Here is a 19,230-nt window from a genome sequence, read left to right as displayed (position 1 = left end):
GCCTAATATTTTTTTGTGGTTTTATTTTTGTGTGATTTTGTTGTCAGCACATTCAACATATGTAAAGAACAAAGTAATAAGAATACTCCATTCAGACCTAGGATGTGTTATTTTAGTGTTTCCTTTATTTTTTTTAGCAGTATATCAAACTGGTATTTACCTTGGCATTTGATTTAATCGTTCTTATTAGGCTTTCCCACGTCCGTACACAAAGAGTAAGGTTAAAGTTCAACTGTTACCTTTTACTGTGTGACTATAGTCTGTATAGTTCACTGATCACGTCTTTAAAGGAAATTATACATGAAACATTTTTATAATTATTTTTATTGTTGTATAATATTGTATTTATAAAATAATTGTCTTTACATACTCAACAATCTAACCGCCATGCTTTTTATGATCGTCCAATAAGCACCTGACAGATGCAATTATGTTGACCTTTGAGTTTTGGGGGGTGGAAAAAAAAAGACTACCAATGGCGGAGGAAGCGTTTTTGCACAAAGGTTCCTCTTTCATGGATCCTTTTAAAGGGGATTTGTTGGCGTATTTTCTCCCGGAGCCGTGTTACACTGCCTTTTTCCTGCAGTACAACTTCATGGACGGTAGGTGGTAGGTGACTACTAAGATAATATTACAGTAATGCACAAATATGTGCTAAAAAAAAAAAGTGCGCGCTGTAGATACCATTGGGCACTAATGATTAACGTGTATGCAAGGCATTACAACCAATCAGCAGTGAATGTGTATAATGATTGACAGGTAAGACCGCCCAGTGACTGCTTAAACGGTCATGTATGCTTTACACTCGTAAAAAGGTGTCCCAAAGAACTTCTACACATTGCAAATAATTGTAAACGAGGTGTTTATTATAATTCGTTCAATTTTGAAAATGTAATAGAATTTACAAACATCATTATATTGTTTTTCACCGGCTGTTCTCAAACTGACGTCCGTTCTGGTCCAGAAACTGCTGGCAGGAAGCGCACACATCACCAAACAATTCCCTTGGTATTCGCGTGCATTCGCGCGTTTTTAGAATGAATTTCCTTTCTGCAAAGTTTTTAGTCTGCCATCATTCATTTCAACTCTGCAAGGAAAAAACAGCTGCTAAAGAGAGTATACATTTTGGGGGGGATACCCTGTATTTTGTGGGTATGACTTTCTCTCCGTGAAAGAGCCAAATATGTGTGTGTATGGTCTGGTTGTACATTAGAGGGCGCTGCAGGCACGAGGTATGTTAAACGGGGGGCAACACAGGAAGTTGTCACCAAAGACACCGGATTAGCAAGACTACCTTCTTTGCCGAAAATGCAAACCAATGAAGAAAAGAAAGCTATACAATTATACTATAATAACATTATGCTACAATATACATATATGTAATAAATTAATGAACAACAATAAAGAAAAAACAAGACAGTGTACATCAGGGGTAACCAACGTGGTGCCTACGGGCACCAGGTAGCCCCCCACGACCACATGAGGTGCCCGCAAGCCTGCTTTTCATTCAGGTTTTCAGTTAATAATGAAAGAACAGTAGAAAGAAATGCATTCTGAAATACAAAATGTGAGTTGTGGACACCAGCATTTTGTTCATGTTCGGGTAAAACAAGCATATCCGCTTTGTTTGGGTTTAAAATAAGCTAGGAAAATGAGTAGCTCTTAGCCATTTTCATTTTGTAAAAGTAGCTCTCACAAGGAAAAACGTTGGTGACCCCTGACGTACATAATGGGAAAATCAAGATACAGTAAGCGGCAGTCTGTACACTGATGAAATGAATATATTTGTGTGTGTGTGTATATACTGCATATATATATATATATATATATATATATATATATATATATATATATATATATATATACATACAGTATACATATATATATACAGTAGTACCTCGCATAACATAAACCTCCTTTAATATAACATAAATTCCACTGAACAGAAAGAATTTATGTAAAGTTTTTGCTTCGTATTACAGAAGAAATTCCATATAACATAAATCATCAAGTCAGTGCAAGTCTTTTTTTTTCCAATCAACTTTATTTATGCCTCAAGTCGGTGCAACTTCAGACTAACACTTGGTGACGCCTCCTGACGCATCACGCTCTCATTGGCTGATTTTCGGGGCACCGCTTTCGCTCTCATCTCATTGGCTGAGTCATACAGCGCGTACGTGAGTTTGTGTGAGAGACAGGCTTGTCCCTTCAACCTCCTTCCTCTTCGTAGTCGCCCTGAAACTAACTTAAACAATTAAGTTAAGTTACAAATTAAAATTTTGCACACAGCATTATCGTGTAGTGCGTGTGCGTTTGGCTGTGAGACCAGCTGACTCTTAGACTCTTTGAGTCGCGTTTCGACTCAGGCTAGTCCTCCTCCTCCTTCCTGCCTCCACTTGCGCTCCTGATCAAGACATCTCGTGAACGGTAGGATTGATTTTGTTTTTCAGTTTTATTCATTTACAGTAATCTTATTTATTACCTTATTTTATATTGGAATGTTACTCTACTATGTTTATGCCAACGTTTTCTGATATTTTCCCACCATATTTGGTGGACTTTGAATATTTTGAAGTGCCAAAGGGGCGAGTGTGGGAAGATCTTGGAACGGATTAGGCTATTTACATGTATTTTACGCTTTGTATAACATAAAATCCCTATAACATAAAGGTTCTCGGAACGGATTATTTATGTTGTAGGGGCGTCTACTGTGTATATATATATATATATATATATATACACGGTATATATACAGCTGTCCCTTGTTTATATAGTTTATAATGGAAAACCTGTTTGACTTTCTAAATACGGTTTTTAACATTATTAGAGCCCTGTAGACATGAAATAACACTTCTAGTGTCACCTTTACACTCCTGTTATTCATTGTTTACAACACATTGCGCAACTCTTACGCTGCAGGGAATCGAGTCGGCTGCTAGCTAACTAGCAAGCTAACTAGTTAGCCTCCGATTTATTTCTTCTAAACTTAAGAAGCCAAATTTTACCACTTCCACACAGAATGGGAGGAGAACCTTTTTTCACTTCATTTAAAAAAAAAGTCCAAACTATCCCTTTAATGTGCATATTTGCTTCTCATTTCCCATAGCTTTACTTTCACTTTCCTTTCCTGCTTTTTACATGTACTCATCATGTGGGTCTCTGGCATTCACAAGCAACTTGGACACACAAGTCACAGACTTTGCATTCAGACTGTGGTGGAAAATTTCCGTTAGCACCGGTGGTGAGAAGAAGCAAACTGCTCAACGACAAATTTGTTTTTTTTTCATATTTATTCTGCAGAATGGGAAGACACTTGAAACACAGCCTTGAGAATCTGCCGCAAGTATGCCGCAAGTACTCCCCCAAAGGACAGGACAGGACAGAAGCATAGTTATACAAACTTTATCAGGACTTTATCAGCTGCAAGGACGTTTAAACGCCATTGGAGAAACTGTTTTGTTTTTGGAGACAGAAGGGCTCAAGGCATCAGCAAATAGCCATCAAAGCAGAGTTTGTTCTTCTAGCAAATCAGTCTGACATTAATGTACACGGTGTTCTCCCGCTCTATCGCGGTTCACCTTTTTTTAGTGCTTCTTTTTTTTATTACAGTGTATGAACGCTGTTACAGGCCGAGCCTGGCCCTTTAAGAAGAATTGCATTGTGGGAAGTTGAGTGTCTTTCTCTTCCCTCTCTTCTGTCTGCATCGCCCGTTGTTTTCCGTGTCCTGATTGGCTGTAGACCTTTGTCAATCAGTCTGCTTTGTGCCACCCTGCCATGTCTCCTGTGTCATCGCTAGCTTGCTCGCTTGCTAGCTTGTAAATGAATCTTCTGTTCGAAGGAGGAGGACTGCAGCAATATGTTTTGAAAAAGATACAAGAACGCTGCATTTCACACAGCAGTGAAATACGCGAGTGACTTAATCATTTCTTGTGTCCGACCTGTAGGTTGGTCATTAAAATTCAGACGAACGTTTGAACTTTTTTGATGTTATTGCCTGTCTGAGAAGAGTGTATGAAGTGTTTGGTGAGAGGTTTTCGGGCCTTGATGGGCTATTTTGGGAACCTATCCCCGCGATAAACGAGGGAACACTGTATTGGCAGAAATAGTGTATTTGTTCAAATCAAATGGCTTATGCTAAAATATAAGATTTCCATCCAAAGACTTTCTGGGAAGGGATGTGTTTGTGGGCTGGACGGGAGTGGTTGATCTTACATGAGAGTAAAGCACAAGCAGAGATGTTGTCTGTCAGCATCCTACTTTCTGTGTTTTTTGGCAGGGACGTCTTCTCTGTCTTCACGTCCATTCATGTCTCTCACGCTGTAAATTTAAGTCAGTCACGTCACATGCGGCTCATGCATAACCGCTAGACACCCAACTCACGAGACGATGCACGTGATTGGGTCCACATGACTTCCTTGAGGAACTTCGGGTGGATCTTGCCTGTTCCTGGGGCCTTCCCACCGAGGAGGTTTTTGACCACCTTGGTAGTCTCAGCCCCTGAGATAGGAAAACCCACCAGAGCGTCCCCAGGTACTGCTTCCTCATTGGAAGACGTGCCGGTGGGACTGAGGAGTCCGGTCCACAACATCTCAAGTCGAGGTCAGCAGCACCGCATCCCCACCATACACAGTCTTGACAATGGACTGCTTCCCCCTCCTGAGACGAAGGATGGTGGTCCAGAATCTCTTCGAAGCCGTCCGGAAGTCGTTCTCCGTGGCTTCTCCGGTCACAGCTGCTCACCGCTTGGCCTGTCAGCTGGCCAAAAAGACCCGATAGGACTGATTCTTCAGCTTGACAGCACCCTTCACTCCTGCTGACCATCAACGGTGTCCAAGATTATCACCACGACAGCTCCGATCATCTGCCTCGCCAACCGAGGTGCGGAACATGGCCCACTTGGAGTCAATGTCCGCTTGGAACATGGTGGAAACTCTCCCGGAGGCGGGAGTTGAAACTCCTTCTTACCGAGACTCCACTCCACGTTCCATGCAGACCCTTCCAGTGTGTTTGGATCTGCCAAGTCTGACCAGTGTCCTCCCCCACCATCGGAGACAACTCGCCACCAGGTGGTGATCGGATGACAGCTCCACTCCTCTCTTCACCCAGGTGTCCGAGGCGTATAACTCCAAGTTGGACGACATGGCCACAACGTCGATCATTGTCAGTCTTTGATCAGCACAGAAATCTCATAACAAAACACAGCTTGGGTTCTGACCCGGGGACTCATTCCTCCCAATCACGCCTCTCCAGGTCTCACTGTCGCTGCCTATTTTTCTCCAGGAAAAGCTCTGTTGATTTGTTGTAAAACTCTGATCACCTCCTGTTTTGTCTGAAAGTCAATATGCTTTTGAGGCTGTATAATCCTCCATTTTGGCAGTCACATTCATTCATTCATTCATTCATTCATTCAGCAGAGCATTTCAAGTGTATTTCAATAAAGACACAAAAAAACGGCTTTTCTTCTCGATAGAAGGACGGCAGCAACAAGCATCTTCTAGCTCATGCATCCCCAGTGTATGACAGTTATCTGTATTTTATTTTTGTGGAATAGTACTAGGTTCTAATGTTAGAAGGTATTTTTTTTAGGAAAAAGTCGAGTGTGTCATTGTGTTAAAAAAAAAGTTCTAATGTTACAAGAGAAAAGTTGAATTTTAGGACTTTTTTTATAGTCCTAACTTTTTCTTGTAAAGATATGACTGTTCTTGTACCATTGCAAGGCTTTTCTCACAGTAACAAGGTCATTCTCACAGAAAAGTACAAGAAAAAAGCTGTCATTTCTCGGAGAATTAAGTTGCATTTCCCAGAAAAAAAAAAAAAACTTTGAAGGATAACATATTTTTTCCAGAAAATAAGTCAAAATGTTCGACATAAAATGTGTTATATTACGAGGAAAACCTTTTATTTTATGAACCTTTTATGGGATTATCCAACTTTATTCTCAGAAAGATGCAACTTATTTCTTGTTACATCTTTTTTTCATAATATTACCAGACTGTTTTGTGAGAATACATTTGTAATGTTGTGAGAAAAACCTTATTTTCAGAAAAACCTCATAAATAAAATCATTTTAAAATAATGAATCAAAAAAATCAAAATACTTTTTTGTCATAATGTTACTGTAAAAAATTCAAATATTTTTTATTTTCTTGAAAAATTCATGATTTAAAATATTTGTTAAAAATACTTGTCATGGTACTTCTAGCAACTTAAACTTTTTTGGACTATAATACAACTTTTTTCTTTTTTTTATTATTTATTTATTTATAATATAGATACACATATTTTTTAATATTCCGTTAGAACAAAGTCATCATTTCTTGAGAATATAGTTGCAAATATAGACATTTTAAGGTACAACATGGGACGTTTTCCTTGCCAAAAATTACAATAAAAATGTTTCTCTGTTTTCTTTCAGGAACATGTTTTAAAATGATACTAAGCAAAAGTCTGGGGTCTGCCATCATCTTGGGATCGGTGATGGGTAAGAGCAAGGCTACCGAGTGGTCACAAGATGTTATGCATCAAACTGTTATGTGTGTATCCAATTTTTTAAAATCACTATTTTTGCGCTTAAGAAAAGATCAAATGAGCAAAGGTTTATTCGCAAACATTGGGACTTTTTCCTGCAAAATATAGAACTTTTTTTCCTCACACGTTTTTTCCTCAAAAGAATGCCTGTTTTGTCTCGTTAGAAGTTAACTTTTTTCTAATGTCTCATAAAATACCACTTTATTCTGCACTGTTTCTCTTGAAAATTGCCATATTTTTCTCATTAAAGCTCACCTTTGATCGAATACTGTCTTCAAAAAAAATGTTACTTTATTTTTTAAAATATGACTTCCTCAATAATACTTTTTCTGAAAAATATACCACCTTCACCTGGCAAAGAGAGTACTTTTTTTCTTGAAAGTGTACTACTACTTTCCTGGAAAATATATTTTTTTTGACAATATACCATTTTTTTTCTGGAAAATAACTTACTTTTTTATGTGCCACCTTTTTCTGGAAAGTATCTTTTTTTCTTGAAAATAGACTTTTTCCAGGAAAATATGTATTTTTCTTCCAAAATATACTGCTTTTTTTTGGACAATATGCCACCTGTTTTTCTGCAAAATATACTACTTTTCTGGGAAATATGCTATATATATTTTTTTAAATATACTATTTTTCTTGTACAAAATATGCCTCATGATTTTGCAAAATATACCACATTTTTTTCTGGAAAATATACTACTTTTCTGGGAAATATGCTATATATTTTTTGGACATTTTTTAAATATTTTTTTAATATTTTTTTTATATTTTATCATATTTTTCTTGTAGAAAATATGCCTCATGATTTTGCAAAATATACCACATTTATTTCTGGAAAATATACAACTTTATTAAGGAATTTTATTCTGCTTTTATTCAGGAAAATATAATACTTTTTTCTGTAAAATATATTCCTTTTTTTTTTTAAATGTACCACCTTTTTCTGGAAAATACGCAACTTCTTTCTGTAAAATATCCTGCTTTTTCCTCCCTTGCCCCCCAGCAGTATCTAACCAAGGCAGACAGCCCTTCTATTTAAATGAGACGTGAAATGTTTGTGCTCTCTGGTGCTCCCTTGTGGCCAACAATTGTATTGCTTGACAAGCTAACCTTTTCTTTGTGTCTTTTCCAGTCAAGTTACCTCAGATCGTGAAGGTGATTGGTGCAAAAAGCGCTGAGGGTCTGAGCTTCCAGTCTGTGCTTGTAGAGCTGCTGGCCATCACAGGAAGTATCGCCTACAGCGTCACTAACAGCTTCCCCTTCAGGTTACGACCATATTAGGACGTGTCAATGTCTTGAGTGTATTTCTCTGTTAACCACGAGTTTTGTGAACAGCGCTTGGGGCGAGGCGCTCTTCGTCATGCTGCAGACGGTCACCATCGGCTTCCTCATTCAGCACTACACAGGAAGAACCGCCAGAGGTGAGAACGCTGTTAGTCTGTTCCAGTGTCAAACTATCATGACATCATGACATATTAACTGCAATACTGGCATTTGTAAGTGTCATAAAAGTGAAACACAAATGAAAAAATATGCATATTTAAGCAAATTTTATGTATTCTTGGCCTATATTAACTCATGCACCCAAGCGCCCGATCCCAACAACATATTTATAATATATTTTACGTATTTTATTTTTTTGTGTTGTTTATGTTGGTATAGTTGTTTAGATATTTGATCTGTCACAAAAGCAAAAAATATTTCTGTCAAAGTGAAAGTTATGCTTGAAATGTATCTTTACACAAAAAGCTGGTTTTCTCCCTTTTTTAGTTGGGAACTGATATTTTCCTGAAACGTACCTACAGTATGTTCTACTGCTGATTACTAAAGAACGAAAAAGGGTGGAAACAAATGTTTTTTTTAATGAAAGACAAGTGTCTAAGCTTTGTTTTGGTAGGTTCCATGTTTATATAGCCATAGAACACAATATTCTGTGTGCATTGAAAAATCAGTCAGAATTGTCTAAAATGGTCGGCACTCAAGGGGTTGTCGTTTGAAAAATGGCTGGGACTGAATGACCTAAGCATTTTCAAGCATAAAAATGACTAAATGAACTAACTAAATGAAGTAAAATACAAATACAAGGCCAAAGAAGCATTCTAATTGTGAACGTGATATTAAACATAGGCCACTGGGTGTTTGGTGAGACAAGGGCCAGACGTGATAACCAGAAAAGGCATGAAATGATCTCACAACAGGCACAGCAATAATAACATAATAATTATGACAATAACACGGGGACCATAACCCATGACAAGCTAAAACTCAACTCTGAACCCCCGACGTCACTTCCTGTCCTCCTCACATCCGTCCGCCCACCATTAAAGCCCTCTAAGTGTCACATTTTCCGTGACACACACAAACGTCCTAAATGGCTTATTGTTTCTACTGTACTAAGTAATATTCAAGATTCAAGAGTTTTATTGTCATTTGCACAGTAGAACAGGTGGTTCTGCTATGCAATGAAATTCTTGTTCTGTTCTTTCTCCCAAGAAAGAAAGAAAGAAAAATGCAAGAATGCGAGTCTAAAGCCATTTAAAGCCACCATTACAATACATTGATGAGCCAATAGCCACGCCAGGAAGGATGCTGTCAGTACAAATGTAAAGGTGACATATTATTAAAGGTGACAAGACGGTTGTTATTTCATTTCTCGCGGGGTCAAGTAATGTTAAAAACTGTATTTCGGAGATCGTGAACAAGTTTGCTATGCCAAACAGGTCGGTTATTAACCGCCATAAATGAGGGACGACTGGACATCATATTTCTTTAAAACGGTCTAACTTTAATTTTAAAAAGCTACACGTTTAAAAAAAAAAACATGAACATATTTCTAAAATAAATTCCCAGTTTTTAAACATAGCAAGTATTTTCTTTTCCCTCAAAAATATTAACTTTATGGAAAAAATATATACACCTTATTTCTTGAAAATGCTGCACTTTTAAAAAAACAAATCTATGCATTTTTTTCTAAAACCTTTTTTTTCCTAAAAATTCAACTTTTTGTGAATAAACAATTACAACTTTATTCCTAAAAATATTTCCAAAACATATTGAAAAAAATGCCTTTTTTGTTAAAATGCATGACTTTTTTCCCCTCTAAACTAAAAACTCCCTCTTTTCCAGGTGTTGTTTTTCTGTTGGTGTATTTGGGGTTGTTGTTCCTGTTGTTGTCTCCAGTCACGCCTTCATCAGTGGTGACCGCCATGCAAGCCTCCAATATGCCTGCCGTCATCGTCAGCAGGGTACACACACATCACCATTGGTTATATGCAAAGAAACGTACATGATGGGTGTCTTGCAGATAATCCAAGGAGTCACTAACTTCCAGAATGGACACACTGGCCAGTTGTCTGCTGTGACTGTCTTCATCTTGTTTGCTGGATCGCTAGCACGCATCTTCACATCAGTGCAGGTAAAAAAAAAGATATTTTTTTAATCACAAATTATACTAATTTTAATAAATGCATACTGTGGTGTGAAGAAGTGTTTTTTTGAATGTTTGTTACACTGAAATGTTTCAGATCATCAAACAAATGTAAATATTAGTCAATGACAACACAACTGAACACAAAATGCAGTTTTTAAATGAAACATTTTATTATTAAGGGAAAAAAAATCCAAACCTACATGGTCCTGTGTGAAAAAGTGATTGCCCCCTAAACCTAATAACTGGTTGGGCCCCCCTTAGCAGCAACAACTGCAATCAAGCGTTTGTGATAACTTGCAATGAGTCTCTTACAGCGCTGGGGAGGAATTTTGGCCCACTCATCTTTGCAGAATTGTTGTCATTCAGCCACATTGGAGGCTTTTCCAGCATGAAGCGCCTTTTTAAGGTCATGCCACAGCATCTCAATAGGATTCAGGTCAGGACTTTGACTAGGCCACTCCAAAGTCTTCATTTTGTTTTTCTTCAGCCATTCAGAGGTGGACTTGCTGGTGTGTTTTGGATCATTGTCCTGCTGCAGAACCCAAGTTGGTTTCAGCTTGAGGTCACCAACGGACGGGTGGACATTCTCCTTCACAATTTTGTGGTAGACAGCAGAATTCATGGTTCCATTTAATCACAGCAAGTCTGCCAGGTCCTGAAGCAAAAAAAAAACAGCCCCAGACCATCACACTACCACCACCATATTTTACTGTTGGTATCACACCTTCCAAAAAGTCTCGTCAGACCACAGAATATTTTCCCAAAGGTCTTGGGGATCATCAAGATGTTTTCTGGGAAAATTGAGATGAACCTTAATGTTCTTTTTGTTCAACACTGGTTTTGGTCTTGGAACTCTTCAATGCAGGCCGTTTTTGCCCAGTGTCTTTCTTATGGTGGAGTCATGAACACTGACCTTAACTGAGACAAGTGAGGCCTGCAGTTTTTTGGATGTTGTGTGGTCTTTTGTGACCTCTTGGATGAGTTGTCACTGCGCTGTTGTGGTCATTCTGGTTGGCTGGTCACTCCTGGGAAGGTTGACCACTGTTCCATGTTTTCACCATTTGTGGATATTGGCTCTCACTGTGGTTTGCTGGAGTCCCAAAGCTTTAGAAATGGCTTTATAACCTTTTCCAGACTGATAGATATCAATTCATCTCAGTTATGTTTTAACGGGGGGCAATCACTTTTTCACACAGGACCATGTAGGTTTGGATTTTTTTTCCACCCTTAATAATAAAACATTTAATCTGAAAACTGCATTTTGTGTTCAGTTGTGTTGTCATTGAATAATATTGAAATTTGTTTGACGATCTGAAACATTCAAGTGTGACAAACATGCAAAATAATAAGAAATCAGGAAAGGGGCCAACACTTTTTCACACCACCGTATTGTATCGTTTGAGAAAAATGACTCATGATAAAGACATTCATTTCCAATGAAAATAGAAATTCTTCATTATGCTATTCAAAGGAAACTGGAGACACGCTGCTGGTCGTCACCTACGTGGTATCAGTGGCCTGCAACGGGATCATAGTTCTACAGATTCTCTACTACTGGAAAAGAACCAAAATGATACTCAAACAAAGACTTGAACCTGAAACGACAATAATCAGTCAATAAATTGTTGATTTTTATTGTGTTGCCAAATTAAAGTAGATATTTATATTTACAATAAATAGATATTTTTAAACATGTGAATTATTTAACGTTTAAGAATAACTGTGAGACATTTAATTGTAACTACTGTATATTACAGGATGTAATTTCTATAGGTACATTTCCTCAACTCTGCTGGACGCTGTTTTCATCTTATGCACACTCATCCTTGTCCCTTTATGTATTTCATGGGAGGCAGGTGTGAACTGAGACCAAATTTTGGCCCTGGACTTTGTAATCCAGACTGGCCCATTACTTGTTGTGCTGCGCCAGTGCGCCCGTTCATGTACAGTACATATATACACCCACGCCTTGAGCAATAACGCTCTATCTTCTGGAGCCTTGGATACGTATGAGAGTGGAATCATTCATGGGTGGGCTCACTGGGCTGCTGGGGTCACCGAAGAGCACAAATCTGAACAGTGTGGAATAGTTCTGAACAAGTTTACATGCAAAACAATGAGTCTGCATGCAATCCGATCTGATTTTGTTGTATAATTGTAACAGTCATGTTTTATTCATTGTAACTGAATCATGTGAAACCGTAGAAAGGACAATAAACCGCAAACACTGCCTGAAAAGAAATACGTAAAGCATACATTTTGTTGAAATTGTTACACCAGTGTCCTTCATGAAGCAGACTGAACTGTGGGCACTAAAAAACTAGATCAGGGCCCAAGTTTGACACATGTCATTTCGGGGGTACACGGCGAAGCGAGTTTAGTGAGTTAGCGGGTTGTTTTGAGGTGAAAGCCCGACTTGCGTGTTCAGCGAAGTCGCACTATTTTAAAACAGCTTGTCACCATGGTAACTTAGGCTAAACTCATAACCTGGCCAGGACCAGGTTATGTCCAGGCTTTCGGCTTAAAATCAGCTATGAAAGTGCCACTGTTTCACTGTTCGACTAATTCGGAGATGGCGTCACTATTTATTGAGAACCTCCGAGGTTCCCGAGGGGACATGGAGAAAAAAAATGGAAAAAAAGAGCATTCCCTGATGATATTATCCAGCTATAAGCGAGATAGATTTTCAGACGAGGGAATACGCTAGATATGCTCACACGAGCACCAGGAATAAAATGCAATATGAAATAGTGATGTGTTGGTCATGATATCATGATATCAAACTATACGCATTCAAAAGAAAACGCTCTGCGTTATATATGTCTCCCGCCGTATCCCTGCGCACTGTTATCTATTATGTGTTATCCTGACTATCACTGAAAACATGACATGGAATCCAGGAAATGAACTACATGTACTGTACTAGATGTAGAATAGATGGGGGGTAGGATTAAATAAGCTTTGCTTCTTCCTACTCCTTTTGGACATGTGGAACTGTCAAAGAATGATTCACGAGATGTATTCCATTGTAACCTTCATGTTCAAATAAACTAAACTAAACCAAACTGTCGCCTGTGCGTTCATGTGTATGGGATGAACACACTTGCAAATACCACTCTTCTTCCGCGACGGAGTGCCGCGGCCATCTTCTTTACGTACGTGTTCCACAGCGGAAGAAGATGCGTGTGCCCTCTCCCGTACACATACCAAACTCTTCACTTAAATGTCCCCAGCAACTAAGTGGAACTACGTTATTCATCACCGAAATCCTACCAGAACTGCACTTAGGAGACCAAGTGGGTCTGTGGGGATGTCATACAACTTCATGTCAAAAAATACGAACTATCCCATTAAGCAAGCGTTCTGAACCATTCACAGTGCTACCTCGGTTGTCCCCTTCCAACCACATGTACGCACACATATTAAAATATTACTGTCAGTAAAACCTCTGATATTAAAATCAGTTTAGTTGACTTTACCCGGGCAGAAGGAACGGCCAATTTGATGAACACGAACTACTGGCCAACTAGCAAAACACGGGTGAGCAAGTCCAAGTGCTCATGGAGCGACAGCGTGGACGATCAATCACACGTTAGCAAGCTACGGAAAGATTTTGAACACATCAGCAATCACTTTGGTTATGGTTATGGTTCAACTTATGAGAACGTGCATACAAGTTACATTGGAATACATCACACTACAATTCACAGTTCCACATGTTCAGAAGGAGTAGGAAGAAGCAAAGCTTATTTAATCCTACCCCCCACCCGTTTGGAGTGACGTTTGATTCAACATTGATGTATTTCTCGCCACTTTATGTTGTGTATTTTTTACGTGAGATTTCCAGCTCATCTTTTCATCTATTATGACCCCCAGATATTTTTTTTTGTTCACCCCTGTCCACCCCATCAATAACAGCAAGTCGGTGCTATCTGCGGCACACCCACGCCCGTGCGAGGAATAACACAGGAAGATGAAGTATTTCCACGTATTGGCGCCGCTGGAAGCCTCGATGACGGCAAGTACGGGAGCCCCATAGGCCTATATATACACACAGCAGTTTTTCATTATCGGTTTTCATTATAAGGAAAAACCTAACACCTATATCAACCAAAATGACATTTTCATGGCAATATCGGCCCGATAATATTGGTAGGCCGATATTATCGGACATCCCTACTAATGTGTCTTTTTTGTGCGTTACGCACCATAGTCTGTGCCATGTGACACAGACGTATGTGTATGAACTTTCTGCGGCGCTACGCAGGCAGACGTGTATTTTCTGTTCTTCCTTCTGCCTCGTCTTTGTTCACAAATGTTAATGCTGTGCGTAAAGGCGCATAGGTAACGGTGGATGATGTCGTTAGCGCATCTGCTGAGTACTAGTGTGCATATTTGTTTGGTGCAAAATCTCTTCCTATTTGAGTTTATATGTCCATTAAGCTCAATAATAAGCCCTGTATTGAGTTAATTTCCTTATGGATTTCAGTCCATTATATGCGTTCTACTTTCATAATTATTTATAACTATTATGTGTATTTATGTGTAGCATTCGTTTCATGGTTTTGCTGATTATTCCTTAGATGCCATGTTGTTGCCGACAGTTCACCACAGCTTGTCACCACTTGGTATAAATAAATCCTCCAAACAGAAGACAAGTGTGGTGGTGGGAGTGTCACGGTCCGGGGCTGCATGAGTGCTGCCGGCACTGGGGAACGCAGTTCATCGAGGGAAACATGAATGCCAACATGCACTGTGACATACTGAAGCAGAGCACGATCCCCTCCCTTGGTAAACTGAGCTGCAGGCCAGTACTCCAATATGATAATAACCCCAAACACACCTCCGACATGACCACCGCCTTGCTAGTGGAGTTGATGGTAAAGCTGGACCTCAACCCTATTGTGTATCTCCTTTACATTGTAAACAACAAGTGTTGTTCCATGTAAAGATATAATCAAATGTTTGTAGAAATGTGAGGTGTTAACGCACGTTTGTGACACTGCCGGGCCAAAAACAGGCCACACGCACACAAATATTTGGTTGGGTCGCCCTCTGGTGGTGATACAAGTCATTGCCTGTTGGACTACTGTAATAATCCAACAACGCCTTTGCCTTTGTCATTCGTATGCTAGTTAATAACATATGACTAAATGTTAAAAACTTCAATAAAATGTTGTTAAATTGTTTGGGACTCACCAGCTGGTCCTTACACACACGCACACACACACACACACACACGTGCTCTTTGTATAAAAACTTTTAAGTCAGTCTGTACGCTTCCATGGCGACCACTTGTTGAAGCCTGGCTGCCTGTTGCTAGGTGATGGGATGTACTGGACCAGAAAATCCCCTCCATTGACACCTCCTAACCCCCCCTGTCACCCCCTGAACACCCCCAAGGTCTCCAGCCAAAACAGCCAGCAAATATTCCTTTCACATTCTCAAATTACATTCCAGTAGAAGTATTATTTAACTAATTGTTTACCTTTGACGAGCCCGTCTCTGCTGCAGCTTAGTCGGCTTTTAACATGCAAAATAATACACGGTCGTTTTGAAAAATGTGTTTTCATTCATTAATTAAGTAATATTCCCTAAAAAACCTTTTAAAAATATTCAATCCAAATGTATATTATTATACTAAAGTGAATAAAATATTTTAAATAGCGTTTTATTAATTATGAACATTTTCTCAGAGTATTCTTTCTCGTAAAGTTCACAGAAACTTTTTTTTTACAATGTTAAAAGTTTTTACTCAAAAATTGCAACAAAATAATAATATTACGACTATTTTTCTCATCATATTGCAATTTTCTTCTCGTAAAAGGAGGCTTTTTTTTATAATATTACAACTTTTTTGTCATAATATTCAAATTTTGTTTTCTTATAAAATTATGACTTGTTATTGTAAAATTACAGCTCCTCTCTTGTAACATTTTTTCTCATTTTTTCCTCATAATTTTTTGTTTTTGTTATATTACAACTTGTTTCTCGTGATATCACGCATTTTTATCTAGTATTACCACTTTTCTTTATTTTTCTGACTTTATCCTGATTTTTTAAAAAACTACTTTTGTCTTGTAAAATGTCTCCTTTTTTCAGATTACAACTTGTTTCTCCTAATAGCTCTATTTTTCATTGTATTTCTGACTTTATGTTGATGAAAAATAACCTTTTTCCTGTAATGTCACACTTTTTTCAATTAAAATTCACACTTCTTTTAATAAAATAATATTACAAACTTACTCATAATTATTTCACAATTTTTTTCTCTTAATAGTCAATTTCTTTGTAATATTACTTGTTATTTTCTTAAAATTACAACTTTTTTCTCAAACTTTTTAATTGTGAAATTACAACTTCTCTCTTGTAACATTTTTTCTCACAGCATTACCACTTTTTCTTTATGTTTCTGACTTTGTCAGAATATAACTTTTTTCTCTTAAAATGTCCACTTTTTTTCATATTACGACTTGTCTCTCATAATATCTCTATTTTTTCTGACTTATATACACGTATACTCATAAAAATGAACATTGTTTTCTATCATATCACACTTTTTTCTCATAATGTTACCACTTTTTTCCATAACATTACAACTTCCTGTAAGAATATCCTTTTTTCTCATAACATAAAAAAAAATTCTGTAATGTTACACTTTTCTCATGTAAAGTTCCCACTTAAAAAAATAATGTTATTTTTCATAGTTTTTTTTAACAGCTACAGTGGTGTGAAAAATTGTTTGCCCCCTTCCTGATTTCTTTTTTTTTTGCATGTTTGTCACACTTAAATGTTTCAGATCATCAAACAAATGTAAATATTAGTCAATGACAACACAACTGAACACAAAATGCAGTTTTTAAATGAAACTTTTTTATTATTAAGGGAGAAAAAAATCCTAACCTCCATGGCCCTGTGTGAAAAAGTGACTGACCCCATGGAACAGTGGTGAACCTTCCCAGGAGTGGCCAGCCAACCAAAATGACCCCAAGAGCGCAGCGATGACTCCTCCAAGAGGTTACAAACAACAACAAACACTTGCCTCAGTTAAGGTCCGTGTTCATGACTCTACCATAAGAAAGACGCTGGGAAAAAACGGCCTGCATGGCAGAGTTCCAAGACGAAAACCACTGCTGAACAAAAAGAACATTAAGGCTCGCCTCAATTTTGCCAGAAAACATCTTGATGATCCCCAAGACCTTTGGGAAAATACTCTGTGGTCTGACGAGACAAAAGGTAAACTTTTTAGAAGGTGTGTGCCCCATTACATCTGGCCTAAAAGTAACGCCTCATTTCAGAAAAAGAACATCATACCAACAGTAAAATATGGTGGTGGTAGTGTGATGGTCTGGGGCTGTTTTGCTGCTTCAGGACCTGGAAGACTTGCTGTGATAAATGGAACCATGAATTCTGCTGTCTATTAAAAAATCGTGAAGGAGAATGTTCGGCCATCTGTTGGTGACCTCAAGCTGAAACCAACTTGGGTTCTGCAGCAGGACAATGATGCTTTGAATCGTTACTATATTACTTTGAAATGCCTATTCTATGTTAGCTTACGGCTTGAAGTACTTGAAGTACTGTTATCATGTTTGGGAGCAATGGTAGAAACTTTCCTTTTGTAAATCAACTCTCTCACAATCCACCACCATCCACAGCCACCCCCCCCCCCCCCCCCCCAACCCTCCCCACACTCCCGTCCCCCCTTCCACTGACCGATTAGCTGGTGCAAAGGTTGGGTGGGAGCGGGGTGCTGGGGTGTCTTTGGGTTTTTTTGTGGCGCATTTCCATGAGAAAAGGCGGCGGTCGCTGAAAGGGTTAAGCCTGCTCGGACGAAGCAAGGAAAAAAAAGAAGCAGAAAAGCAGCCCCTTATTTTCTGCACAGCGGGGGCTGTCGGAGGGTGGAAGCCGGGGAGAGGGCGAACAAAGACGGCCGAGGGGAGGAGCGGAGACTCGCCGGGCTTTACTATATGCACCTGCGTCCTGAAAGGCGGAGGACAATGCAGCCTCCGAAACGGCCAATTATACGCGCGGGGGCCATCATCCACTAGCTTTGTGTGAGGAGGTTGGGAGGCAGTGGGGGGGTGGGTGACAGCGAAAGCGAATTGGAGAGGGGGAGAAAGTGAATTTTAAAGAGGACAAAGATAAGAAAGTAAATAATCGCAGGTTTTTAAATCATCCCACAGCACTGTGGCGCACGAGCCCCGCCCCGCACCCCACGCCACCCCTCCAGCCCCCACAACCCCCACATCACAGCCACCTATAAGGCTAATATGTCATTGTTAATGAACATCACTGAGCCCCTGTTTAAATACATTACTTTATGACATGGATTGCCAAACTGCGGGTCAAAGTCCCTGCAAGGTTTTTTTTATCGGGCCTTTTTTAAAAATGGAATATTCATGTATATTTTTATAATCATGTGATGTTGCACACAAAGCTAACTCATTATTTTAAAAACTATTGATCATATTGGCCAGGTATACCTGTAATGCAGCAGCTACTGCATTCTGATACAACTAACAAATATTCTATATTTTAAGGGTTTTTTAAAAAGGATTTTACCCCCAAAATATTTTTTTTCTTTGACTTCAGTATAAAATATTTGAATCCAAAGATTGTTCATCAGATTAAAAGAGTATTAGCAAAATAAAAAAATAATTTAGCAAAAAATAGATTATAAATCTATATTTTCTAAAAAATATTTATGAAGTCATTTTAAAAAAAAAAGACAAAATGTGCAAATATTTATAAAGCAAGTTAAAAATTAAAAAGGCTAACATTTTGATGTTATTTTATTAAGTCTAAAATTGTAGGCGTTAATGCAGGCCTATTCACAAATTTCATTTAGAAATTGTGTTTTTATCAGTTACACAATATATACTAGTATATTTCATCAACTGTTTAAAGACATAATATTCATGAGTACATTATCGCCCACAATTTAAATAAAAGATACGCTTAAACATGAGTAACTATACAATTTAAACTACAAACACACACAAATATTTTAAACACGAAAATACAAAAATTACAATTTTTTTTTTTTTACATTTTATTAATAGTCATGAAATCCATAAAGATTTTTTTTTAATCTAAAAAAGGGCTCTTAGTATAAGAACCTAAAAATGTGTACATTATTTACAAGAATGCTACATACAGTAACTAGCTTTCTGCATTTATGCACAGAATAGAATCTATAGGGAAAAATATCACGTTAATTTGTTTTAAAAATGTAAACATTCACACATCACAGCTTTTTCCTTCTC

General features: G+C 38.2%; 1 protein-coding gene across 2 annotated transcripts; it reads left to right on the top strand.

Annotated features, from left to right (window-relative positions):
- The first annotated feature begins 475 nt into the window (after nt 1-475).
- Nucleotides 476-13,013, top strand: LOC129167949 (mannose-P-dolichol utilization defect 1 protein-like). Of its 2 annotated transcripts, XM_054752666.1 has the most exons (7): nt 476-602; nt 6,416-6,481; nt 7,667-7,799; nt 7,870-7,955; nt 9,661-9,779; nt 9,839-9,949; nt 11,436-13,013. In XM_054752666.1, the coding sequence occupies exons 1-7, from the start codon at nt 476-478 to the stop codon at nt 11,583-11,585; spliced, it is 792 nt and encodes a 263-aa protein (XP_054608641.1). In that variant the 3' UTR covers nt 11,586-13,013. The 2 variants fall into 2 exon arrangements, with proteins under 2 accessions (XP_054608641.1, XP_054608642.1); XM_054752667.1 differs by lacking the exon at nt 6,416-6,481 and having other exon boundaries at nt 483-602.
- The last annotated feature ends 6,217 nt before the right edge of the window (nt 13,014-19,230 follow it).

The sequence above is a fragment of the Dunckerocampus dactyliophorus genome, chromosome 15 (genome assembly GCF_027744805.1).
Source record: "Dunckerocampus dactyliophorus isolate RoL2022-P2 chromosome 15, RoL_Ddac_1.1, whole genome shotgun sequence".
NCBI lineage: Eukaryota > Metazoa > Chordata > Actinopteri > Syngnathiformes > Syngnathidae > Dunckerocampus > Dunckerocampus dactyliophorus.
Note: the sequence above shows the minus strand (reverse complement) of the source record. Positions and strands in the feature narration are given on the sequence as shown.

Bases quoted from the DNA above. Each gene is read 5' to 3' on its own strand.
- LOC129167949 (XM_054752666.1), top strand. From the start codon at position 476: ATGGCGGAGGAAGCGTTTTTGCACAAAGGTTCCTCTTTCATGGATCCT. The intron at 6,482-7,666 runs GTAAGAGCAAGG...TGTCTTTTCCAG, and splicing joins CATCTTGGGATCGGTGATGG to TCAAGTTACCTCAGATCGTG. The intron at 7,800-7,869 runs GTTACGACCATA...TTTTGTGAACAG, and splicing joins ACTAACAGCTTCCCCTTCAG to CGCTTGGGGCGAGGCGCTCT.